This window comes from Neofelis nebulosa, chromosome 2 (genome assembly GCF_028018385.1).
Source record: "Neofelis nebulosa isolate mNeoNeb1 chromosome 2, mNeoNeb1.pri, whole genome shotgun sequence".
In the NCBI taxonomy this organism is placed as follows: domain Eukaryota; kingdom Metazoa; phylum Chordata; class Mammalia; order Carnivora; family Felidae; genus Neofelis; species Neofelis nebulosa.
In genome coordinates this window covers 114,200,292-114,226,883 of record NC_080783.1, presented here as the reverse complement: position 1 = coordinate 114,226,883, position 26,592 = coordinate 114,200,292, and the positions used below count along the sequence as shown (strand labels likewise).

Genomic DNA, 26,592 nt, shown 5'->3' with positions numbered 1-26,592 from the left:
GGGCACTGGAAGGTGGGAGCAATGAATGGCCTGGAATGAAGATGGAACGAACCTGTGAGAAATCTAATGGGCTGCAACAAGTGGGTAGTTTCAGTCAGTGTGAAGACATGGGGATTTTCCAGTCTGACAAATATCTCAAGCCCAGCTGAGGGAAAAGCAGCCGCCCTCCCAGGCTGGGAATGCTGCCTGTGTTCACTCAGCCCTGCCCGGGTGTAGCTCCTGCCCTTCCCTTCTTGCTCAGACACAAAGGTGTCCTCAGTGTGCTCCTGGAGATCCTGAGCCCTGACAGGTGAGACACAGCCTGGAGAGTCAGGGTTGGGAGGGAGAAGGGGGTGAGCAGTGATGAGCAACCACGAGCCCCAGGTAAAGTTCATGGGCACTTGGGGGAGGAAAATGTGACTTCTGGTCTGAAGAAGCAAGAAGCCTTCTGGAAGAACTAGCCTGGATAAGTGTCTTAAAAGCTGGTGGAATTGCAGTAGTCAAGAGCAGGGCAGGGACAGCATGGGCAAAGGCTCCAAGATGGGCAAGCCCAAGAAGCAAGCCCATACCTTGACCACTTGGGCTCATTCTATGGGAAAAGGTAACTTGGAGTGAGATTGTAGAAAGCCCTGGTTGCCATGCTGAGTTTTTTTACGTTACCCTGTCAGAAAGGAGGGACCATAAAATGATTTTGACCAGAAGTACGAAGGAAATAGTGCCATGTTCCTTCTTTTCTTTAACTCACTGAATGAACTTGAACAGGTCGTCTGGCCCTTTTGGGTTCAGTTTTTAATAAAATGTGGGGCGTTAGCCAGATTAGTATTTTATTCTGGAATCTAATAAAACTTCATTTGGCTTTTTCCCCCCAGCTTGCAGTTGTTGAAAACAACTGTCAAGATGACCTTTAGAGCCCCTCACAACCTGACAGCCAGACACTGTGAAAAAGGTGTCCCTCCTTCACCATGGACTCTGTCAGACCTGCCAAGGCCTGTGCACCCCAAGCTTCAGGCCAGCCTGCTCTCCTAGGGAGTGCCAGACTCCTGGGGGCTGCCTCAGCTGGTGCCTGCAAAGGCACATCCTTCCTGCTGCAAATAGGACTAGTAGATACTGAAGGAAAGAGAAAGTTCTTCTCTACCCTCAAGGTCTTTGCTGGACTAACAATTAAATTTACAGGACACAGATTAACAGTAGGAAAAAAACCAAAGTTTTATTAAGTGTGCACAGAGGTCCAGGAATGAAATTAAGACCAAAGAAATAACCATGCCGGCAGTTTTTACACTTTTCAGACAAATAGACAATAAGTCTGTGAGGTATTGACAGGATCAAGAAAACTTAACACTGGGAGCTTCAATTTGTAAGGGATTCTAAACAAATTTTGGGCCGGGGTGGTAAATTAGTAAAAAGTAACAAGCGTTGTTATACAGCCTCCTCTCTTTCGCTCCTGCTACAGGGAGGGTACCTTTCACATGGGAGATGTATTCCTTCTCTCAGGGGGGCGGAGGAGGGTCTGAGTGTCCTTCTTGCACAGGCTGTCTCTGAAGTGACTTTATTAAATGTTTATTTATTTTTGAGAGAGAAAGAGAGCACGCGAGTGAGCGGGCAAGTGGGGGAGGGGCAGAGAAACAGGGGAACAGGATCCCAAGAAGGCTCCATGCTGACAGCAGAGAGGACTCTGCTACAGAAACTAGAGAAACCTTGAGATCATGACCTGAATGGAAGTCGCCGCTTAATGGACTAAGCCACCCAGGTGCCCCTGACGTGACTTTCAGTTAAAATAATCGGTATGCCCAAGAGGCACACTTTGGGACAGCCTGCTCTTGACCCCTACACAAGCTATTGCCTGGGACAAAGTCACAGCAATAGCAACAAGAATAACCATAGCTCCACAGACTTTAATGAAAACATTATCACATGCCAACCATGAAGTCTTAGACATCAACACATTTTAATTCACTTAATCCTCACAACAATCCTCTGATGTGGTGAGGGGTATTATGAACCCCGCTTCACATGATTAAGGGGAGTTGGGAAGAAATTTTCTATACCAAGGACTCAGAAGAGCCAACTGAACAGAATGGGCTGCCTCAGAATTTGCCTTTAAAAAAGCATTTGACAGCTGAGTGCTCTGCTTTTACTCAGATTGTGTGGGTGAGACCAATAAAAGTCAATAATATGGAGGAGACAGTAATCCAGACCATGCAGTGTTGTTGATTTGAAGAGGCCTTGATGAGTTCTGGGGGAGATGGGGAAGTCTACAGCCCTGTAGACATAAGGCCAGCGGGCACAGGTGGGCAAGGGAAGGCCGCAGGCACAGGTGGCTTGTGTAGACACAGACCAGTTGGGCCTAGAGGACTACTGTTTGCCCTCAGGGAACTTGGGGTGGACAGGACACAGGACCCTAGAGGCACCATTATAGACAAGTGACAAGAGCTGGCTCTGAGCCTCAGACTGGGAGGGGCAACAACAGAGAGAGAATGGCAGGATGGGGGACAGTCCCAGAAGGTGTCTCCAAAAAGAGAGGCTGGTGGAACAGACTGGAAAGGGAAGCAGGGACTTGACACACACGTTTGTTTATTCATCCACCTCTCCAACAAACATCTATAGCATACACAAGACTCCAGACACTGCTGAGGAATCAAGGACATGGGGGCAAAGAAACCTGGAAAGCCTCACAATCCAGTGGAGAGAACAACCACACCTGTAAGCAATGAGCCCTAAAATAAGGGCTGCATCCACATGGGGACAAGTGGGTGTGTGAGCAGAGAGGAGCTTTGGGCCTTGACCTGGGTCCTGTGTGAAGCTTGGGGGCTGCTGGGTAGATGGCAGAGGAAGATACATGGGGCAGAGGGGCAGCCAGAGAGGGAACGAGAAGTCAAACAAGGATCAGCCCATCTTCCCACCTGGCTTAGGAGCTGGGCGCCCAGGGGAGGAGAAAATGAGGAGTGAGGAAGGTGGGGCTCACTCAAAGGCTGGGTATGCCCAGCTCTAGGGTTTGGGGCTGCTGGCGGGTGGTGCTAGCAGGAGAGGATCATCCTAACCTGAGAAAGGAGGGGCAGGATGGGGCTGACATGGAGGGGACAACACCAGGTGTTGAGTCAGGATAGAGGGTGAGGACAGGGGAGACCTAGTAGCCCGGTGGGAGAAGCAATCTCAGAAGGAGCAGGGGCTCCTTCAGTGTTTGAAATGAGGCCAAGTCTTAATGATGTTGTACAAAGCTTTCCCAGGAGACAGTGTATTGACAATATCACTGTGCCCCACCAACAGGTAGTTGGGAGTTAAATACCCCTTGTCCACTGCATACTGGATCAGGTTCTGGGCTGCCTCCAGGGCTGCAGCATTGGGCGGCTTTTCTGCAAAACACATTTTCCCATCAGTTTTAGGGTCTTAAGGTTACATGCTTAGGGAAGGGACAAGCTCCTAGATTCCAGTCTCCCGCTGTCCCCACCCCTACCATACCTACCACTACCATAACCAACAAATTCACATTAATTGTGGCAGCCAAGCACAAAGAGAAAACAAAATCATTTTGTTCTCTGATTCCTCCTTGCAAAGCTCCTTCCAGAAAGTTCAAAACTACTCTAGAAGAGAGCTGCAGTACAACACAACACTCCTCAGCAAGCACCATGAGGCAGACATGGCACCACTGGACCATCCACTGCTTTGCCATAGCAGGCAGTGGGGCTCCCCAACATTCACCAGGGAGGAGAATACATTTGCCAAATGAGCCAGAAAGACACCATATTTGCAAAGGATGGTGTTCTCTCTTGATCCATGCTTGCCTTGCGTATGGCTATAAAGACAGGGCTGAGTATGGGGACAGGTGGATTTGGGGAAAAGTTCTGCCTGGCAGGGACTCTGGGGGACCTGTGTCCTATATTGAGAGTCCACTTTAAAGCTGAAATGTTCTAAACACACTGCCAGGTACCTCAATGTTGCCTTTTCCCCCATGCTTCCCAGACATTGTATATTAAACTTCATCCCCCTAGAATGTTCTCTGCTTCATGCTCACCCCTTACCTACAAAGTTGCCTATGAAGGCAATTCCTAAGGCAATATCATTGTATCCATAGGTGTGAGAGCCTTGGATATGCCAGCCAACTCCTTCATACACACCACCATCCTGTCCCACCAGGAAGCTGGGGTTGGACAAAGGAAAATAGAGAAAGTCACTCCTAGAAGGAGAATTAGCTTCATTCACCCCTTAAATCATTAATTCAGTCTTTCTTCCATTTATCAGGTATAGAGTGAACGTCTCTTATGTGCCAATGTGTATGAGACCAAACAACAACAGCAACAACAACAAAAACTCCATAATCGCTGAACCCAAGAAGTGAAGATAATCACAAGCAATAACAGCAACTTCCGCCCATTCCAACATGGTTTTGTCCCCACAACTCCACTGAGTCTGACACCACCAAGGTGACCAGTGACTGTCTTGATACTAGTACAATGGAAACTTGTTTTTGTTCTGGTTACATTGACCCTGTTAGCCATGCTCTTCTTTAAATGTTCTCACCCCAGGGCTTCCAGGAGCCCACACCCTCCTATTTTCCTCTACTCTGCTGCTCCCCCCACCTAGAGCTCTCTTCCATCCACCTCCTTTTCCTCAAATATGGTGCTCCTCAGGATTCTGGCCTTCCCCTTCTCTCTTGTCACTCAGCATATTCTCCTGGGACAGTTGCCCAGTCCCATGGCTTTAATTACTATCTATAAAAATCAACATGTCCAAATGAACCCATCTTCTGCAATTTTCTCAGCCAAAAAAGTGGACATCATCTTACTGCCTCCCCCTCTCTCTCCCTCTCCAGTCCCATCCAATCATTGGTCATGGTTTATCATGATACATGGCTATATCTCTGACCTTGATTCCTCCATTTCTCTATGCCAACTGCTATCATACTGCTCCAAGTCACCATAACCTGTTGTCTGGATTACTTCAATAGCTCCCTGCCCAGAGGTTTACCTCCTTCTAATCCATTCCTGAAACAGCACCTCAAGTGCTTTTGCTAAAATACAAATCCAATCATTAGGCATGACTTCCAGTTGCCTTTCAAATAGAGTCAGTCTGTCTGAGTTCTTCTGATATGGTCCCTGTTGGCTTCTCCAGCCTTACCTCTCACCAGTCTTCTTGCTGAAATGTATTTCTAGATATGAATTAAGCTCCTTTAGTTCCTCAAGGATATGCCCTCTCTGGACCCCAGAGAGCATGCTGCTCCCCTTACCTGGAGCACTCCTCACCCTTATTTGCCCCACTAATCCCCATTCCTTACCCACATCAGAGCCTTAATGCCCCTCCCTCTGGAAGCCCTTTGCTATTACTGCCAACTCCACCAAAGTCTTGTTAGAAGATCATCCTCTGCATATCCTGTTCCTTATCTGTCACAGTGTCTAACATGAAGGATTGTCATTACTATTCACTGTCTTCTCTGTAGTACTCCATGAGGGAAGGAGCCATATCTATCTTGCCAAGCACCAGGCACATAGCAGACACTCAATAAATATTGGTTAAAATGTTAGCAAATGGTGATCAAGAAGGAGCCCCCATTCAATGTTAGAGATAACACACCATGAGGCTGGAGTGAAAGGGAGATACCATAAAATCAAGGAATGAAGATGAAGTCCTTGAAGACTGAATGAAAAAGGAAAACTAACATTCCCTGAGCATTTGCCATTTGGAATTTCCAAATTTATGAACAACTCTCTCGTCTGTGCTAATTAATCATAGCAAGGCTGTGGGAAATCCTGCAAAATGCAGCAACTGTTTCCTCCTGTTTGCAAAGGCTGCTTTTAATTTTTTAATTAAGTTTTTAATTTTAATTTTGGTACATTTAACATATAGTGTTATGTTAGTTTCAGTTGTACAAAATAGTGATTCAACAATTCTATACATTACTCAGTGCCCATCATAAGTGTACTCTTAATCCCCATCACCTGTTTTACCCATCCCCCATCCACCTCCTCTCTGGTAACAAACCATCAGTTTGTTCTCAATAATTGAGAGTCTGTTTCTTGGTTTATCTCTCTATCTTCTTTTTCTTTTGTTTATTTTTTTGTTTCTTAAATTCCACTTAAAATTGATTAAATACCTAAATGTGAGACCTGAAACCATAAAAATACTATAAGAGAGCATAGGCAGTAATTTCTCTGATATCGGCCATAGCAACATCTCTCTAGATATGTCTCCTGAGGCAAGGAAAACAAAGGCAAAAATAAACTATTGGGACTACATCAAAATCAAAAGCTGCATAGAGAAGGAAACAATCAACAAAACTAAAAGACAACATATGGAATGGGAGAAGATATTTGCAAATGACATATACAATAAAGGGTTAGTATCCAAAGTATATAAAGAACTTATACAACTCAACACCAAAAAAATAAATAATCCAATTTGAAATAGGCAGGAGATATGAACAGACATTTCTTTAAAGAAGACATCTAGATGACAAAGGCTACTTTTAAAATGGGAGTTAAAAGGAGAACAGCAACCAGCCCAGAATGACACATATGCAAAAGACACATATCTATCTGAGACTATGGTTTTATTGTAACTAAGTCATGGATGAGTAATTGAAATTTATCATATGCTAAACCTAAATTCTTTCCATGAAAATTCCAAGTCATCTTCCAAGTGGCTTCTGCCATTCCACTAACTTAATGTGTTTCTTTATTATAGACCTGGCATTAAAGGAACCAGAAAAGAACATTTTTACTTCACTCTGTATCTTCAAATAGATAAGGTATTATTGTTCCTGTTTCAGAGATGAGGCAAAAGAGGCCCAGGAAGGTGAAAAGTTTGTGTATCTATAAAATGGAGTAAACTATACCAGAGTTATCATAGGATTCTAACATCAGAGGGAGCAAGTTTGAGGTTGGGCCAGAGTAAGGTAGGAGGTGAGTAGGGCCTGTGACCCTGAGTGGTTGGAAGAGATTGCATAAAAAGGCACAATCCTCCAATGGCCTTCTGTAAGGGTCTCATGGTCTTGCTTTATCATTATTGTTGTTATTGTCTTTTCAGAGTCTTCCCAACCACTCATAGAGAATATGCCCAGGAGAGATAACTAACCCTTAGCTATGATCTAACTGATACTCAGTCCAGAGACTTGCTTGAATAAAATGTGAGGTTTTATGTGAAGCACCCACTACCAAAGAAGGGTTCAATAAACATCAGTTCCTTCCCCAGCCTTCCTCCTACAGTCCTGAAGAATAAAAGGGCATGTTTTTTCTTTTTTAACATTAATTTATTGTCAAATTGGTTTCCATACAACACCCAGTGCTCATCCCAGCAAGAGGAGGGCATGTTTTCAATCCCACTTACTGATATCCAATGTCACAGAAGTGCTGTGTGTCCATGTGGAAGGATTGTATATCTTGGACACGAATATGGCAATCCATGGATACATTGCAGGTTGTACCAGCGGTGTGGATGATGATGACATATTTTGCTGGGAGGCTCATTTTAGGGCAGTGTGTCTCTCTGGCTTCCCATACTGACCGTGAAATGATGTTGGGGCAAGCTGTGGTAAGGTAAAAAACCAAGAGCATGGGAACACACCTACTTATGGACAAACTCATAACTGTAGGCTGGATTCCTTCTCAGTCTCCCCAACCTCTGGCACCCATTGCCACTTCCTGATGTAAGCTCAAGCTTTGGAATTTAGGAAAGTCCAGATAGGAACTTTCTGGGTCATGGGCCTGGAGCTAAGGGACAGAGGTAAAAATTTATAAGTTCTGATAACAACTGTGGAAATCATTATATGAACATAAGGGGAAGGACTGTTGATTGTACAGAGGCATGGCCATTTTATTCAAAAGACAAAGTATGCCTACCTGCTTGATGTATTGCCTACCTACTTGCTATATTGCACATTTATGCAGGTGTGTGGACCTATGAAACAGGACAATGTGAAGAAATCAGCTGTGTCTCTGAACTGATCATGTGTATATGGAAATAATTCAAAATATATAAAAAACTCTACAAATGCTAAAAATATCATTATTGAAGACAGCATCCATCTGAAAGCCAGAAGCATTTTATTAAAAACTTAGTTTAAAAAAAAAAAAGCTTAATAAAAATATCCTTGAGTCCAAGAAAAGGTCCACTCTAGCAGAAAGCTAGATATATTGTACTGTTTTTAGGTCACTGCTTGCTCACTCCAAAATAACATATGATTTTTATTACCCTACTTCTTGGAATATTCACTCTGATGTCAGTGTTACCTGCTGACTCGTTTTTCTCAGTGTGTGGTCATGCTGCAGGATGGCTGCATTTTGCTCTTAGAATGCTGTGTGTGTGTGTGTGTGTGTGTGTGTGTGTATGTACTCACCTGCTATACACAAAACTGTATAAATGTTTACCCCATCCCATTATCATGTTTCCTTTTTCTCCATAGCTTTGATGCAATCTGACATCATATGTATTTTACTTGTTGAGTTCTTCATTTCCTGTCTTTCTTCACTGAAATGTGCAGATTTGTATATTTGTTCACAGCTGTGTTCTCAGTTCCTAGAATAGTGCCTCGTATTCAGTTAATATTTGTTGCTTGAATGAAAGTGTGTACACATATATATTGCTAACAAGAATGGTCTCACGGCTATATCACACTACTAGTGGGAAGGAGATGAGGCCAGGAAGCTAGCCTGTCAGAATTTTTTGGATCTCAGCATGAGGTGTTCTTGATCCAAGAAGCCAGTGAACACCAATAGGACACAGCATTCCCTAATGTGGTTGAGTGATAACTGGGAGGAAGGTGAGGCAAGATTGAGGGTCTTACCTTTCCTAGGCATCACTGGCTTTTGAGGGACCAGACAGACCTCTTCATTCAAGATGAGTAGCTGAATATACCTGGGTGACAGATGACCCTTCTGGATGGCATAGGATATCAGGTCCTCTGCAGCTGATAGGGCGGCAGGGCTTAGACTACTTCCTAAAAGAGGATAACGTGGGACCAAGAACTGTCAGCAAGACATTCCATCCTGATCTAGACCTGGGAGAGGATAAGATGTCACCTAGGTCTGAATAACTGATAGATTGGAAGAGAGGAAACAAATCCAGTAGCCAAAATAGGGCCTAAGAGACAAGGAGCTACTTGGACAGAGCTCTTAGAAGCCAAATTGGTGACCTATTCCAATTGCCAAACTAGGACCTTATTTATACTCCATCTCTAGGTGAAAGAGCTGGGCGGCAATTAAAGCTACATGCAAAGGAAGGCCAACTTGACTAAATCAGGTATGCCTTAGCATGCAGGAAAAGGGAACAGAATTTAGGAACTGCCACAATCAGGCATGTGGCAAGTGCACTTTATATCCATTAACTCATATAATTCCCACTGAAAACCTCCAAGATAAATGCTATTCCTAGCCCCAGTTGGCAAATGAGGATCCTGGCAGGTTCCAGTTATTCACTTACTAGCTCTTAACTCCATTTTTTTCTTGAGCTCTCCTGTTTCGCAGGGGCTAGAAACCTCAAACTACATTTCCCAGACCTCATTGGTGCCAGCTCTGGCTGGGTTCTGCTGCTCCAGCAAGAGAGAAGCCATGTTTTTCTTCCTCTGCCATCCATAAGTATAGACTCAGTGCCATACAACATCAGACTCCAGAAGTGATGGTAAGAACTGAGAGCTTAAGGGGTGTCAGTGGTGGCTTCAGCTACCAAACAGGAGTGCAGACCAGAGAGGAAGAAGAGAAACAACAACAACAACAACAAAAAAGCTATATCATAGAATCCAAGGGAGAAAGGAACTCAAAAGAAAGGATGGGTCACCTGGGTGGCTCAGTTGGTTAAGTGTCTGACTTCAGCTGAGGTCATGATCTCACAGTTCGTGGGTTTGAGCCTTGCATCAGGGTCTGTGCTGGCAGTTCAGAGGCTAGAGCCTGTTTCAGATTCTGTGTCTCCCCCCCCCCCTGCCCCTCCCCCAGTCATGCTCTATTTCTCTCTCAAAAATAAACATTAAAAGAGAGACAGAGAGAGAGAGAAGGGTGATGGTCAGAGAGGACCAGTATGTTGTAGACTGGAGAGACAAGAGTGTTAAGACAAGGGAGTGGAGGAAGAGAGTGTGGAAAACTCTCTGGCAGAAGGTCCAAGGGGACAACCGTTACCTATCTTATTGCCAAAGAAGGCAATTCCCAGGGAGATGTTGTTGTAGCCCTGGGTATGCATGCCTTGGACATCCCAGCCGACACCTTCATACACCCTGCCATCGTCCCCAATCAGGAAGCTGCAGGGCAAGGAAACATGGATTTGAAGGCAAATTAAAGAAGACCTCTCACCCACCCTCAGAGTGGAAAAGTGTTTTAAATGCTCATCAATAAGTACTATGCTTTAATTACCTAACAGTGGGACATAGATAACCCATTTAAATTTCCAAGAGATGTGGGAATATACTTTAAATTATGTTGTGATTTAGCTTAGTTGTGTGTCCCAGAACCTCACTTTAAAAATACTCAGTTGGTGGGGCGCCTGGGTGGCTCAGTTGGTTGAACGTCCAACTTCAGCTTAGGTCATGATCTCATGGTTTGTGAGTTCGAGCCCTGCATTGGGCTCTGTGCTGACAGCTCAGAGCCTGGAGCCTGCTTTGGATTCTGTGTCCTCTCTCTGCCCCTCCCCACTTGTGCTCTATCTGTCTCTCAAAAATAAATAAAGGTAAAAAATTTTTAATTAAAAAAATACTCAGTTGGTTCTAGGGTGCCTGGGTGGCTCAGTCAGTTAGGCATCCGGCTTCGGCTCAGGTCGTGATCCCCCAGTTCATGGGTTCAAGCCTTCATCCGGCTCTGTGCTGACTCTCGGAGCCTGGAGTCTGCTTCAGATTCTGTGTTTCCCTCTCTCTCTTTCTCTGCCCCTCCCCTGTTCATGCTCTATCTCACTCTTTCTCAAAAATAAATAAACATTTTTAAAAAATTTTTAAAATATATTCGGTTGGTTCAAAGTGGAATTCAAATGTGTGACTCTTAAACACCTGAGAACATTATTTCAACACTTTTCCAGGGCAATGAAAACTCATCCATCCTATTTTTTAATTATAGGGGAAAGCACATGAACATTTAAAATAAACAACTGGAGGGGTGCCTGGGTGGCTCAGTCGGTTGAGCGTCTGACTTCAGCTCAGGTCATGATCTCACAGTTTGTGAGTTTGAGCCCTGCATCGGGCTCTGTGCTGACAGCTCAGAGCTTGGAGCCTGCTTCAGATTCTGTGTCTTCCTCTCCCTCTGCCCCTCCCCCTCTCATGTTCTGTAATTCTCTCTCTCTGTCAAAAATAAACATTAAAAAAAATAATAATAAATAAATAAAATAAACAGTTGGAGTTCAGGAATCCCTTAATATTGGCTTTATCTTCAGTTTCTCCTTAGGAATACCTGTAAGCTCTTCTGTATCACAGAAATTTGTTTAGAATATTCCTTTTTTTCAGTTTCTTTTAAAAACAATATATCTATTCTTTTGCTCTACCTCCTGCCTCCTTTCTGTCTCTCTAACTTTCTTACTCTCCACTTCCCAACTACACTCTTCAGAAATTATGTTTTCACAGCTCTTGCCATATTCCACTCTTAATAGACTGAGTTTCCATAGCAAATGGAGCACAGAAAGAACACTTTCTCAAGGATGCCTAAAGACCCTGAATGGAGGTGAGCCCACCTCCCACCCTGCACTGACATGGCCTGGGGATTGGGTGGGGCCTCAGTATGCCCACTGATCTGGGAAGACTTTGCTGCCCAGACTTTCAGTAAGTATCTCTGTCACTCTTCAGCAGCCTTTGGTTAGTCCAATGTGAACTGTCCCTTATGGCAACAGTCAGCTGTACCATACAAACTGGAGATTATGTGTGTCTATATACACATCCTCATAAAAAAAATTTTTTTAAGTTTATATTTATTTATTTTGAGAGAAAGATAGTGGGTGTGCATGTGGGGAAGGGCAGAGAGAGAGGAAGAGAGAGAGTCCCAAGCAGGATAACCACTGTCAGTGCAGAGCCCTATGACTGAAGCTCGCTCCATCTCACAAACCATGAGATCATGACCTGAGCTGAAAACAAGTCAGATGCTGAACCAAATGAGCCACCCAGGCACTCTTATTCTCATTATTAAGGGGAAAGGAAGAGTTTCTGGGCCTCCACTGGTAATCCTGAGTGGACACTTGATACACAACCTCAGGATCTCTCCATGCATCACATTTGTTTTAACATGGGGCTCTCCCCTCTCGATCCCCACCACCATTCCCTGTGAGATCAGACCTCAGTGTGACGTGGTCCTCCAAGGAACCCAGTGGGAGAATGCTCCTCACTGTCTTTGTGTAGACTGCTGGATCAGTAGGCAGTCTGGGAACAGCTCTAGGTCCCACTCCCTAACTTAACAAATTCTCTGTCTTCTCTAGACCATGGCATCCGTACCTTTGACACAGGGGGTGGTAAAGTTCTCCCATTCTCTCACCCATTCCTCAGAGTGGATGGGAGGGCCTAGGTAATGCTTGTGAAGACCTTTGTAAACTGTAATATTCTACATGCTCCATGGGCAACTGTAGTTATTACACAACCTCCCTTACTTGTTCCAGAATCCTCCAGTGTCTGAGACCATCTTTGAATAAATGGCTCTGAGCCATCCTTCCTAAACACCTCTGAGGATTCTGGATTTTGTTCATTTGTTTTAACATTTTTTATTCATTATAAAAGCAACATGAATGGGAAGATGGGAAACTAGATGAGGGAAATTGGGTGGCCCCCTCAGAGGCAGATTTGAATGTGGCCCCAGGACCCACCCATTTGCTTACTTATAGACCACGTCGCACCAGCCTTTGGTATAGACAGAATGGGACTGAAAGCCCCGAAGCCTCTGGCTGCAAACATCCTGCTCCTGGCACTCCATCCCTGTGAGCTGGTTCATGATGACATAGGCCACAGGTTGTGTCAGCTGGGCCCTGCAGGTCTGTGATCTCGCTCCCCACTCCTTGCGGGAGACAATGGTGGGAGCTTCTGCAAGGGGACCACAGGATGGCATACAGCAAGCACTACTATTTCTTCTGCAGGCCTGGGAGAGTCCCCTGGATGCCTCCACCACCCACAGCCCCCCTTCTCATCTCCATAGCCTATTCTGGCTAAAAGCAGTCCCCATGCAGACTCTACATCAGCATCAGAAGTAAAGCTGTCTTGGTTTTCATACACTCCCTCATTGTATATCCTAAAGGACAAACCCCCCTCAGCCCTACCCTGGCCTGCTTTGCACTTCCCACCTCCAGAAAGTAGCCCCTGTGACACTCTGTGCTAACCATGGGGCTCTGAGCTGCCATCTCTTAAAGCACCCCAGTATGAATGCATTGTCCTCACTGGCATTTGCCCTGGGTCTCTGACCTGTCTATTGTCTGGGCCTCCCCTCAGAACGGTGACTCTCTGAGGAAAGCTCTGTTTCTCTCCTCAGATTCGAGCCCTTAGGAAGTTCCCTGAGCATCAGGTACATGTCTTTCTCCCATGTGAAAATGCACTGCAGACAGGGCTGAGAGCCCTGCACAGGACCCCAGGACCCCTGAGGGCTCACTTACTATCTTTATGTTGGAAGCATCTGGGAGCTTTCTGAGGGATAGGGTGTCTCTACCCTTCTACTGACAGCTGGAGACTGGGGGCCTTGTTCTTAGTCCCTGGGTTTTCCCTCCTTCCTGGAACCCACCTTTGCCTGAGGATTCATGGCAATCCATGGGAGCTTTGTGGGATTCAACCCCACCTACCAACCCAGCCCAAGTATAATTAAGTCCCGAGAAACACTTCTGGCTACCTGAGGATCCCTAGCTAACCCCAAACCACCTCACCATTTTGACCCTTGTGAATGAGCTGAGAGATGCCAACAAACAAGTCTAGAAGCCCCTCTGATAATCCTCTGGCTTGGGTTTCATTCCAGGAGAACAGTGGGGAATCCCCTGCAAAGGAACATTGCACTTAGTGCTGGTCCTTGGAGAATACCTGGACCAGTGAAGAGGAATAGACTCGACATCCCCACCCCAAAGTCCACAGCCTCTCCACTCCCCCAAGTCCCCTGACATCTTCTAGGAAACAACACAAAAGAGAACTACAGATGTTTCTGGCTTCACCCCACCTCTGCCTCCCACATCTGCCCCAGTGAGACCTTCATGCCCTCCCAAATCCCCTCCATTCCAGGGGAATTGCCATCTCTCCTGCCCCCTCGTCTGAGCAGCTCTAGCTCTCCTGGCTCACCTACATACCTTTGTTCAGATCAGAGGGTCACATACCAAGGTGGTCATCATTATTTGGTGGTAACATGTACACATGTATCAAGTATGTATTGATCCAGACAAGGTTCTTGAAATACAGAAATTTGCAGATTGTTGTGACTGTCCTCACAAACTAGATTTTTGAGATGGGATTAACTGAGGATTAGTCATCATCAACATGCCTCATTCTCCTCTGCCTGTTTAGTACCAGAGATCATAGGAGCAAAACCTACTAGAACCAGCAGTGTCACCAACATCACCTCCCACAGGGCAGCTCTATAGTTTACCAAGCACTTTCAAGAGCCTTACTAGATTTGTGGCTTAAAACACGTATATGTGATAAGCAAAGAAAATTAACCACTCCCTCAACACAGAGGAGAAACTAAGGCTCAAAGAAGTTAAGTTACTTGTCTAAGATGATATGGGTTTAAGCCATGGGCTTGGTTCCAACCTAGGCTGTCTGACCCAAGCTGCGTTCACTGCCACTATACTTGGTGACCTCTCCAAAGCTGTCAGATGACCTTGGATAAGTCACTGCTGCAATGGAGCCCAGCTCGTATCCTTGTCTGTAAGTCAAGGTCACTAAGGGCCTCCATTCTGTCCTTCTGAGAAATTATCGGAGCAAATTCATGACCATGAAACTAAAGCCAAGGTGTGCTGGGCAGACTGGGGAGACTACTGAAGACTGGCACCACTCTCAGTAGGGCAGGGGACACCTGAGCTAGGCTCTAATGGGGAGCCAAGGACTGGCCAGAAGGAACAATCAATGAGCGATAAGGAGGATGACTTACAATTAGTATGAAAAGCACTTCTGACCCAATGAAAGAAAACTCACCCCAAGTCCCAAAATCCCAAGCGGGGAAAATAAGAAGCCACAGCAGCATCCTCATGTGGTCCCAGGGTGCCAACAGGGTTAGTGTGGACCTTGGCCCTGGAAGAGATGTCAACAGTTAACCCAGCTGTGCTCACTCCTCAAACAGGATACCCACCCCACTGCATGGCACCCCTGCCTGCCTCACAACCAAACTGAGAGCCAGCACCTGCCTAGAGGTCTCAGGGTCCTCAGCACAGAGCCTAACCCTCAGCAGGTGCTCATTAAAGTTGAGGGTGCTAGCAGCTCTTGCCCAAAGTTACCCAACCAGTAGTGGCAGATCAGGATTCATACCCAGGTATGTCTCCACAGCCTCTGCCTGGAACTTCGCCACAGTCTGTCCAAGTTTTTGATGCTGGAGATTCTCAACGTGGGCCCAAGAGGTTAAACCCCAGGATCTCTGTGGTCTCTTCTGGCTGCAGGAATCTTTTTGGCTCTCTTGGGCAGAAATGAATTGCTTGTTTATGCTCAATCAAAATGAAATACCAGTTCCCCAAAATGACAACAAAACATCAACTTTTCTCCTGGTTATCCTACTGAGAAATGAGAGAGGGAAGTTTCAGATAAAATGAGGTATATCATTGTCCTCCAGAGTTTTTATATTATAATCAGTAGTCCCCAGATGGAAAATGTTTAGAACCATGTTTTAAGACCTGAGCATATAGGAACTTCCTGGATCAGGACCAGCAATCTCTTGGTTAATAATACCCAGTATTCCATTCATTTGGGAAAAACTGTCACTTAAGAGGAAATGAGCCAATTGCAGATGAGAGTAGGAAACATGTGGGAAAGTGTCAGCCTTCCTCTTTGGCCAAATGAGAGGTAAGGATTAGCTTGTCCAATATGGAGCCCTGTGGCTGGCCTCCCAGAAAACAGGTTGGCCTTTTGCAAAGCTATTTAGAAACCAGCAATCAATTCTGGTCAACAGAAGGTTTGGATCCTGGTCACTTGCTCATGGTACTTTCCCAACCATGAGTGTTTAAGTGGCAAATGCTGTCCCGAGCTTGTCACATCACACAGCTGAAATTACAAGGCTTGAGCCCAGCCCCTCATCACACCCAGGGCAGAGACTAGTGGCACCTCCCACCCCCACCTCCAATCACAACCCTGCCTGGTGCCAGAGTTCATCTGCCTTGGTTCACACTGCTATGCATTCTGTATCCTTAAAATAAAGATGCCATAGCAGAATAGGGACCAAGTGAAACATAATCAATAGGGATTCAGAGCTAGACAGAAAGGAAAGAAATTGAGTAGAGTTAACTCCAGGACCCACAACCTTGGCAGGAAAGATCCCGGCATGGTAGAACTAAACTCATTTAGTATAATTTAAAATAGAATTTTTTTATTTGGAGGAAGAGTTCAAAAGGGAAGATCACGGAACTTTCTCCACCATATTAATATTTTAGCCAGATAGAAGAGTCCAGTCCCTTCCAAGGGAGAGGGCTTCTCAACAAGGAACACACTCACACTCACACTCACACTCAGAAATACCTATGGGTCCCGTGCTGTCCCAGCCCCACAGGTCAGGGTACAGGCAGCCCGCCCTTCATTGGCTGGCAGTTCCTTCCTTCAGACTTGGCTTCTGGCCCTGCTCTCCTCCAGCTGCCACCTCCCAGGCCTTCAGGACGCCTCTCACCAGAGGGCACTCCCTCCCCGGTAAGGGAGCACCTGGCTCCTGGCTTTCTGGATAGAAGAACACCTGGGTTCCTAATAGAAGGTGAAGAGGGGACAGAGTTCTCAGGCTTCCAGGAGGCTCCGTGCAGGGCACCCAGAGTAACTGGGAGAGACCAGACTCAAACTGAGAGCAAGACCTCACCCTGTGAATAAGCCCAGGTTCCGCCTCCCTGGGAAAGAGCATAATTGCCCAAGGCTCCCTGAGCTGCTTCCTCATCCCCAGCCTTTGGGAAGCCCAGCCAACCCAACATCTGGGAACTTCTTGGCCTTGAGTGGGTCAAACTTTGCTACCCCAAGATATGCCTTTTTGGCATATTGGTTATTCCAGGCTGGTTATTTTATAAGGAAATACACAAGAGCCATGAGAAGTTCTGAAAACCAAGAAGTTACGCTTTTGTAAGAGACACATGAATAGGGAAATCTCCACTTGTAAGGGTGTCTCCTTCAGCACTAGGATGCAGGTGTGACTGTCCAGAAGCTGCTATCACTGGAGAAAGCAATAACTTATATCTGCTTAACTTTGCCCTTGTTTGCTGTACTTTTCCTGGGAACCTCCCACAACTGAATTCCTGCCCCCAACATCTTTTGTCTTTAGTTAATGATGGTATTTAAGGTGATGGCTTTGGCCATTTCGGGGAGTTACTCCGTTTTCCTGGGGCTCTGCCATGTATATATAGGAAGTATACAATTTCTTAAGCTTTCCTTGATTTTCTATTAATCTGTCTCATGTCAATTTAATTTTTAGTCCATTTAATGAACTTTGAAAGGCAGAAGAAAACTTTTCATCCCCAACAAGACAGACCTGCTCCAGGAGTGTCAAGGTTGTGGATGGGGGCCACTGCCCCACCCTCCTTCCACCAGGGCCACCTGCACAGGTAGGATGGAGGCAGAGGAACAGAAAGGTACATTCCAGAAGGCACAATGTGCTATCCACAATGTGGATATCCACAATGTGCTATCATCACTAGTACTTATTTTGGCCCATGCATCCACCAGCCCCACCAAGAACACCTGGTCCCTCACCCACTCCAAGCTCACTTCCCATGAGGGGAGTATCTCCGCAAGGACCTGCACGGCTCTCACCTCCCAGGGGGTGGGGGCAGCCTCCTGAGACTGCAGAAAGGACCCTTCTGAGGGAATGCCCCAAATCCAGACGGGTGGCCCTTAGTGGGACTGCAGTCTTACTCTCAGGCCTGTGGGAACTGGAAAAGCCCCCTCAAGGGGGGATCGCACAAATAAACCACTTCCAAATGCCGTTCTCCCCATTTAACCGACAAGACCCAAGGCTGGAGAGAAAGGCCCCAGGAGCAGTGTGAAAGAGAGCAGGGGGCTACTTTAGCTGTAGTCTGGGATCAATACTATAGGGATCCCATCAGTCTCCCAAACTTTGCTGACTTGCTGTTTCTCCTTACCTCTGCTATATCCCCACCTTGACTAGTAATAAAGTTCTTGCAATGAGAAGCTCACCTCTGGGGCATCCAGTTCCACAGTTGAGAAGACTGGTCCCCTTCTGCAGGTGGGCCTGCAAATGAGAACGTCAGGGATGGGATTGGAATCTTGGCTGGTGAGGGAGGGATGGGAATACTAGGCAGTGGCTGCCAAGAGGAAGCAAGTAGCACCCAGGCAGCGAATACTTAGGGCTAAGGGGCCCATTCTGTATGATGGCATCAGGAGGGAGAAAGAATGTGGGCTGTCCCTCTCTGGTTCTGTGCATTTAGGACTAAAATGCTAAGTTCTGAATGACTCAGGTCCAGTTATCCTTCCCAGCCACACTCACCTCTCTTGGCCAGAGCAGCTCCTTTCCTGAATGTTCTCTCAACATAGTTGTCTCAGGGAAAAGTTCTTGTGTGACTGCATGGTGAGCTGAACTAGCCACTTTTTTTCATGTAGCACCATTTCAAGTATATTGAAAGAACAATTAACAGACAAACCATGGATATTCATGTGTGTGTGTGTGTGTATATATATATATATATATCTCAGACATCTCAAAAATGAACAGAGTGTGCCTTTTACTTCAAGGAAAACAACAAATGAAATTTGTTCGCAATAATGAAATTGGAGCTTTCAAACAAAAATTAGAGTTTTGGAAAATTTGTGTTGGCTATCATGAGTTTGACAGTCTCCCAATACTTTAAGACTTTTCTGATAAGATCAGCGATGATATTAATTTATCTGATTTATATATGTACATATTAAAGATTGAAATGTGTCAGCATTTGGAAAGTGTGGATAACTCAGTGAATCAATATTTTTCAATGACCAATATATGAACTTACAAAATGATGCCTGAATAAAGACCCATTCAAATTTCACAATAGACAATGGATTTCAATGTAACAGAATACAAAGGACTCATTGATATGGTTTCAGATTCTACATTGCAACTAACCTTAAGAAACCTCTACTTGTTGAGTTTTGGTGTCTTATCAAAGAAGAATATCCACAGTGATTTTTAAAGACTATTAATATATTCCTCCCCTTTCCAACTACTTATCTGTGTAAGGTTGGATTTTCTTCATATCTTCAACCAAAACAACACAGAAAACATATTGAATGCAGAAATGGATATGAGAATTCAGGAGTCTTCTTTTAACTCATACATTAAAGAGGCATACAAAAATGTAAAAAGTGATACCACCTATTTGCTTTAAAAAATAGTATTTTTCATTTAAAAATGTGTTAATATGGGTTTAGTTACACTAGTGTAAGTGAATCAGTATTTTGACTTTAAAATTTCTGATATTATACGTATTAATACACATAACCTACATAAACAAAAACTCTTTGGTATCTTCAATATTTTTTTTAGTGTAAAAGGGTCTTGAGAGCCAAAAGTGTAAGAATTGGGATCCAAGGAATGTCATGGGCTGACCTGTAGCTGGTAGGCCACAAGGGGGCAGCATGCTGTGCAGTAATTCCAAACGGGCCTCCCCACATCCCTGTCCACTGCACCTCCCACTTCTTTTCTTTCCTTTTCTGCACTCTCCTGGGAGGCACAACCTCTCAATTACAGGAAGTAATCTTCTAAGCGTGCGTTCCGTCAAAACCAAGGCAGGCACGTATAATTCTGCAAATGTTTATCAGATGTCTCAAATGCAAAGCTTATCATCCAGGACTGGGTGAATATGAGAACCCCTGCTCTCAAGGAGCTAATAATCTGGTGAGGTAGGCTGAGTCATAGGATCAGCGTCTAGGGTGATAAGGGATATGCCTAATCTCAAGGCATAATTTGCATAAACGAGCATATTTTTCCTGAAGGCAAAGCTGGAAGATACTGGACTGTATTTCCAGGGCAATACAGGTCAGCTAGGCAGTGATTCTTCCAGTAAGAGACCCTTGGGTTCTCTGATTCAGAAGAGTACTTGACCTGATCAGGCAACAAGTCCAAATAGGACTGACTGTCGCCAATTTGCAGCTGCTGCCTCAGGGTCATTTTCAGGGAGTGACCTGGGGACTGTGAATTGAAATCCTGGGTCCAAGGCCCTCCCTACCTTGCAAGCCCTCTGAACTGTCTTGCAAGCAGGTGAGCTCCAGGTGAGACCAGTAGCCTCTGAGGCTGAAGTCACACATTTCCCATTCTTGGTCGGCTTTCATCCATTTTTTGTTCACAGCAAGTCTCCCCAAGATGGGGTGCATGGGCCCCATAATGGGAAGGAACTAACCAGCTGTGCCCCCACTGCACCACCCGCAGGCCTCCAATGGAGGCTTCATGGTGCAATGACCTAGGGTTTGCTCACCATGTGGCCAGAGCAGGGCTTGTCACCAGGTAGGCACCCATGAAGGATACATTCTGCCATGGGGCCTGGGGTGGAGTATTAAGAGCTCTACTGCGGACTCTTAAGTCTTCAGTCTTAGAGGAACCCTGGAATGGGGTCAGGTGAAAAGTCTTTCAAATTGGCTGCTCTTAACAACCTTTATTCTAGCAGCTGTTTAGAACCAGGTAAAAGTTCTATAGATGTCTAGAGGGCTTCACCTGGAAAGACAATGGGTTTCCTATTCCGAACACGGCAGTGCAGCAGCCTCAGTCTGAGTGTGTTGTTGGCAAGGAGAGGAGTAAAAGGGAAAGTTGAAGAGGAGAAAGAAGGTGAGGGTAGGCAACCATGAGTAGGAGGAAGAGGGAGAGAGCAAGGGAGGGAAAGAAAGGGACAGAGTGAAGGGGGAGGGAAGGAGGAGAGAAAGAGGGAGGAAGGAAGGTAGAGAGGGAGACTGGTTCAATTCTAGATGCTACTGACCTCAAATGCTGAGATTCAACTATAGCACCGCAGGTCATGGGGGGCATGTAGTGGTCATGGTATAGCTGGTGTGGGGTTTGGAACCTTGGTAGCTTGGGTTTGAATTCAAATTATAACAGAGAAAGAGCTCCCTATGCAAGTGTGTGTGGTTCTACCTTTTGGGCTTGGTGGCTTCCCCTTTCTGCCCAAGGAGCAGGAGGGTGAGGTAGTGTCATGCGCACACTAATAAGGTGCACACACAGAATTGTGTCTTTCCACAATGTCAGCTTTATTCAATCAAAAAGCAAAGTTAATCACTATTATAAAGCAATTTCAGGGTTCCAAATTCAATGACATTTCACCAAGTGATTAAACTTGGCTTCTTACCCAACACAGAGAGCAGAACATAAGACAAACCATACAACAAACAAGATGACAGAAAGTGTAGAAGCCAGTCTGTGGGCATGCAGTCCTCTGGCCTTGGTCCGGTCCAGGACAGTTCATGGCACTTATTGCTTATTATGTTTAAGCAGTGAAGGATCTCAGTTCTGTTTGAGGATCAATTGGGCAGAGCCTTCAGCAGTAGCTGCCTTTTTGAAGTGGTCCGACATAGAGAGGTCATGTCTGAAGAGTCTGACAGTTTGCTGTAAAAATCCTCTCCTTTTTAAAGGGATTTAATCAGTCTTGCCCCCTCCTCTGTTTCTAATTATTGTCAGTTCTGGGGTGTCAGCTGATGCTGGTCCTAGCAGTACCTCCTAGCTGCAATATCTTTAACTGCATGTGTTATTGCTTGACCCAGGCCCCTGCTTGAGTGAGAGATCCCATTTTGCTCTCTACAGGTGGAATTAGGCATAGCTTTCAGGGGCCTCCCACGGCCTGGAGTCAGCAGCCACCCCAGCCCCTTCCCTTTTCTGACTTCTCATTTCTGGGCCATTCCCAGGTCGGGGAGGGGCAGGAACCCTCCCTGTAGGAGCCTCAAGGGGTCTTTTGGTCCTTCTCATTTGAGGTGGTTGCAAAGAACAAGGACTCTATTTCCCTGGCCAGGCTGTGTGTGCTCATCCAAGACCCCGGGCTGAGGTGACCCAAAATAGGCAACCTCCTGTCACTGCTCATCTCTGTCCCAAAAATCCAGGGGTGGCCTGTGGCGGTTGTTGGCTTCCACACCCAGCCCAAATATCTTTCAGAATTGAAGTTGAGCAAAAATAGTGTGGAAAGGAATAAATAAAATTATTTCTATTTGTGGAAGGCATCCTCCTATCTAGAGAAAAATCCGAAGTACTTCACAAACAAAAATACTAGAGTCAATAAACTAATTCTATAAAGTTGCAGAGGACAAGATAGACAAAAATCAGTTGTGTTTCTCTACACCAACAAAGACCAATTTGAAAAGGAAATTAAGAAAACAATTACACTTACAATAGCACCCCAAACAATAAAATATCTATAAATGAACTGATTCAAGGAAGCAAAGACTTTTACAGTGAAAACTATACAACATTGCTCTAAGAGATTAGAGAAACTAAAGAAATAGCAAGACATCCTGTGTTCATGGATTAGATTTTATGGAGTGAAGGCGGCAATACTAACCAATGGGGTCTACAGATTCAAAACAAGTCCTATGAAATGTCTTTCTTCTGCATTTTCTATTGCTGTCAACCCCTTGCAGTACACTTCTCTTCAGGCATTGTGGTTTTCATTGCTTAACGTGAGATTGGGTCTTTTTCACATTTTCCATTTACCTGTTGAACATTCTGAACTGATGGAATACAATTATAAGAAACGCCTTAATGTCCTCCTCTGGTGATTCTCATACTTGTGTCAGCTTTGGGTCATTTCCAGATGATTGAACTGTCTCCTCATTAACGGTCATTTCCCCTGTTGCTCTGCACACCTCAAAATCTTGGATGGAATGGCCAGTGGGAATGTTACCTTGTTTGGTTGCTGGATATTTTTGTGTTTTCTATAATCCTGAGCTTTGATCAAGGATGCATTTCAGTTACTTGGAAACAGTTTGATCATGTCTGGTGTTACTTTAATGATTTTTCAGTGGTCCTGAGCAGTGCTCAGCAAAGGGCTAATTAGGAGTTCCCAACACTGTGGCAAGACCTCCCTGAGTCCTCCTGCCTCGTGAGTGAGGGGGGTTACTTTTTCCAGTCTATCTGTTGGCAACAGGCTGTATTTCCAGTGCTGAGGTACAGGCTCTGTTCCCTCTAATCCTTTCACAAGATTGCTCCCTGACTTGCTGGAGTTGGCGCCCATGGAGGCACAGAGCAGGACTGTGCTGCACACTTAGGGCCCCCCAACAGCTCTTGCTAATTGACTTTCACAGCTCTGTCCTCCCCACCACATCGTCCTGTGGACTCGCAGCTCAGTGTCCTCAACTCCACATAGTACACTGGGCTCCTCTTCAGTTTCCCCTCCCTGCACCTTACTTGGAAACTCTCTCGAGGCAGCACATATGTTGTGTAGGGCTTGGCTCACCTGTGTGTGTTTCCAAGTGTCTGGAATTGCCGTCCTCTTTTGCCTGATGCCCAGTATCTTGGAAATCTGCATTTTGTATATCTTGTGTGGTTTTGTTTTGTTGTTATAGACAAAAGAGTAAATCCAGTTTCTGTGAGTCCATAATGGTGTGGTTCCCCTAAGTGAAAACCAAAGTTGGAAACCATCAATGTAAATTCTCAATAGAGACTTTTACAGAGTAAAAGCCACAGCCCCAGTGAAAACGTAAAGCCAGAAAACCCTTAAAACATATATTTACAAATCAATGCAGGGTTGTAAGGACAGTTTTTACTTGAGCCTGAGAGCAAGCACAGGGCCCACCACCTTTTGTCCCAGAGCTGATGGTGAAAACCCATCCTTTGTCCATGTGGCCAGAGTTGCCATACCTCTTTAGAGGTGTGTCAATCTCATTAAATCGTATTCTCCTGAAAGTCTTTTAAGGAAGGCCCAACACAAATGCTGTGGCCTGATGGGAAGTCTGGGTTTTGTCTTGAGTTTTCTGGGGATTGTAGTACAGGTAACAGCCAACCCCAACTAACTTCTCTTCTCCGGGAAGAGACACACAACAACCTCACCAAAGTTACACTTTCTTTCCTCCTAAAAATGAACCCATTTTCTTTACTGTCAAAAAGTAATTAGAAAACTACAAAAAGAAAAAAGGGGGGAAGAGCTATATATACCCAAAGGCTTTATTTTTATTAAAATAAAACAGAACAAAAAAATTCAACAACTTTACAGAACCAAGTTTGATTTCCAAATCCCTACCAAAAAAAAAAAAAAAAAAAAAAAGCATAAACTCAGCACACTTCTGTCACAAGACACACAACCAACTTGCCCACCTTTAGGGAAATAACTGTCACAATCAAAACGCAACGGATAAGCCCAGCCCTGTAAAAACTACCTCCAGGGGTAGTATCTATCCTGACTGGGTAGTATAGCCTCAATTTCCTCCCACCCCCATAGCCTCACATGCCTGACACTGAACACACACGGTCACTTGCTTCCCTGCACCCCAAAACCCTCTGCACCCACTCCCGTCTCAACCATCCTCACCCCACACAAGCCTTCCTCAGACAACCCAAGCAACAGCTCTGGGACTTCCACAGCCCCAGGAATTCTACCGCCCGGAACCGCCTGATTTACATAAGGTCACGCCCCATTCATGACGCAACAAGCCTCTCTTCCCCCTCCCCTCTTCCCCAGTCTCTCTCCCTACCCCTTCCACCCAAAACCAGCGCGGGATGATTCAGCGTGGAATTGGGAAGCTCTCCATGACATTTCCAAAGCAGGGTCGTCGACTGCGCCAGGAGGAAAATGAGGCGCGACCTACGCGTGACCCACACTCTAGATGGGCCCTTGAGGGCGGAGACAAAGCCTGACCCGCAACCTCCCACGTGCCCTCCACTCAGCCCTCCGGGGAGACCACTGCACTGAGGGGGTTCGGCGCCTGGAGCCTCCTGGGACCTAACCCTAACTCTGGCCAGGGCTCTGGCCCTAAGGGGGCCCACCATGGATATCTGAAATATCGGATGGGGGCCAGTGACCAACGGGAAAGATCTCCCCGTGGAAGCCACATTTTCGCCATGACATTTCCACCCCGGGATGGAGCTGTAGGAGGGGATCCTGAGACGTGGTTCAGCCTGACCATCCCCCGCCCCCCGCCAAACGTTTGGCTCCTTACTTCCAACCCTAAAACTGACCCGCACCCGCGCATTGGGCCAGCCAGCACCACCACCCCCAAAAATAAATATGCAAAAATGTAAAATCTCCTTACCAAAAACAAGGTTGAAACGAACTTGAATCATTTAAATACAAACTCCGTCCTGGACGTTACTCTAAATTATCTTCTACATAAAGCAAATAAGAAATTGAAAATAAATCACAAACTAAAAGTAAACAAACAAGTGAACAGAAGTAGAGGAGAAGGACCATTTTGGTGCTTACTCACTAAGCATCTCTGACAATGGGAGGGTAAAACACTTGAATTAAAAGAACAAGCCAAACAAACACACAGCAAAACAAACACCAAAACGCATCCGACATTTTAAACACCGATTACCATAAGAAAGCGCGAATGCAGTCGGGACAATTTCACATTTAGAAAACTACGCAGGGATCACGAAACCCAAAATAAAGTGAAAAAGCCTCACTCTGGGAAGTGTCACGTTCTTCATCCTGCTATCTCTTACCAAGAAAATGTACCGTGTTCTCAACCCGCCCCAATGCAGCCTCACAGGCCTCACACTGTACACACACGGTCACTTGCCTCCCCGCACCCCCAAACCCTCTGCACCCACTCCCGTCTCAGCCATTCTCACCCCACACACGTCTTCCTCAGACAAGCCGAGCAACCGCTCGGGCATTTCCACAGCCTGTGGAATTCTACCTCCCGGAAAGGCGCCCACCGCGGCCTCATTTACATAAGGCCACGCCCCGTTCAGAATACAACCACCTCCTCTCACTCCCCGCCCCTCCCCGCACCACCCAGCTCCACACACCCGGTCTCCCTGCCCCCAGCTCCCCTTCCACCGGGATCACAACTCTGATGCTTCTCCTCCTCCTCCTGCCCCCCCCCCCCCGCCCGCCTCCTTCCTCTCCTTGCGGGTCTCCTCCGTCTTCTCCCCTCCACACTGATTTGCTTACAGCTCGTCTTCCCTCTCCCACCAGCTCCCGCCCCGCCCCCTCTGCCAGTCGGGGCGCTCACGCGGCGGCCAGCACCAGGCCGACTGCGCTCGCCTGAGAGAAACACGAGGGAGGACGTCCCCCAGCCGGAGAAGCGCCCACACACCTCGCGCTCTCTCTCTGCTCAGAGCCCGGTTTGAAGGAGACACAATGCGATGACTCCACCTGAGGGGCTCAGCCCCCAAGCCAGTCCCCCCGTCCCCCCCGTGCCTGGACACCCGCGCTGGGGGAACCGAACGTCTGGCAGCTCTGGGCGCGCGAACCCACACCTGCCGGCTGAGAACTGCCGCGGCCTGCTTCCGCACAGGTGCGTTCGCGGGGCGGGGCCGCGGCGCCCCCTCGTGGCCGCCCGGGGGAGGCGCACCAGGATCCCTAGGTTGAGGCGAGGGAGGGTCCACGGAAACCTGCCTTGAGCCCACTTAGACCCTCCCCCGCCCCCAGAAGTCACAGCAGAGGTTAGTGGGGTCC

The 26,592-nt window shown here is 46.3% G+C and overlaps 1 protein-coding gene across 3 annotated transcripts; it reads right to left on the bottom strand.

Moving 5' to 3' along the window:
• Positions 1 to 1,160: 1,160 nt before the first annotated feature.
• PGLYRP3 (peptidoglycan recognition protein 3) lies at positions 1,161 to 25,844 on the bottom strand. 3 transcript variants are annotated; one of them, XM_058715693.1, is made up of 10 exons: positions 25,761 to 25,844; positions 15,350 to 15,588; positions 15,020 to 15,115; positions 13,765 to 13,872; positions 12,736 to 12,937; positions 10,077 to 10,195; positions 8,753 to 8,905; positions 7,297 to 7,495; positions 3,996 to 4,114; positions 1,161 to 3,329 (listed from the first exon to the last, which is right to left on the bottom strand). In XM_058715693.1, the coding sequence occupies exons 3-10, from the start codon at positions 15,072 to 15,074 to the stop codon at positions 3,151 to 3,153; spliced, it is 1,134 nt and encodes a 377-aa protein (XP_058571676.1). In that variant the 5' UTR covers positions 15,075 to 15,115; positions 15,350 to 15,588; positions 25,761 to 25,844; the 3' UTR covers positions 1,161 to 3,150. The 3 variants fall into 3 exon arrangements, with proteins under 3 accessions (XP_058571676.1, XP_058571675.1, XP_058571674.1); XM_058715692.1 differs by having other exon boundaries at positions 15,350 to 15,591; positions 25,761 to 25,828; XM_058715691.1 differs by lacking the exon at positions 25,761 to 25,844 and adding an exon at positions 16,547 to 17,170 and having other exon boundaries at positions 15,350 to 15,591.
• Positions 25,845 to 26,592: the final 748 nt, after the last annotated feature.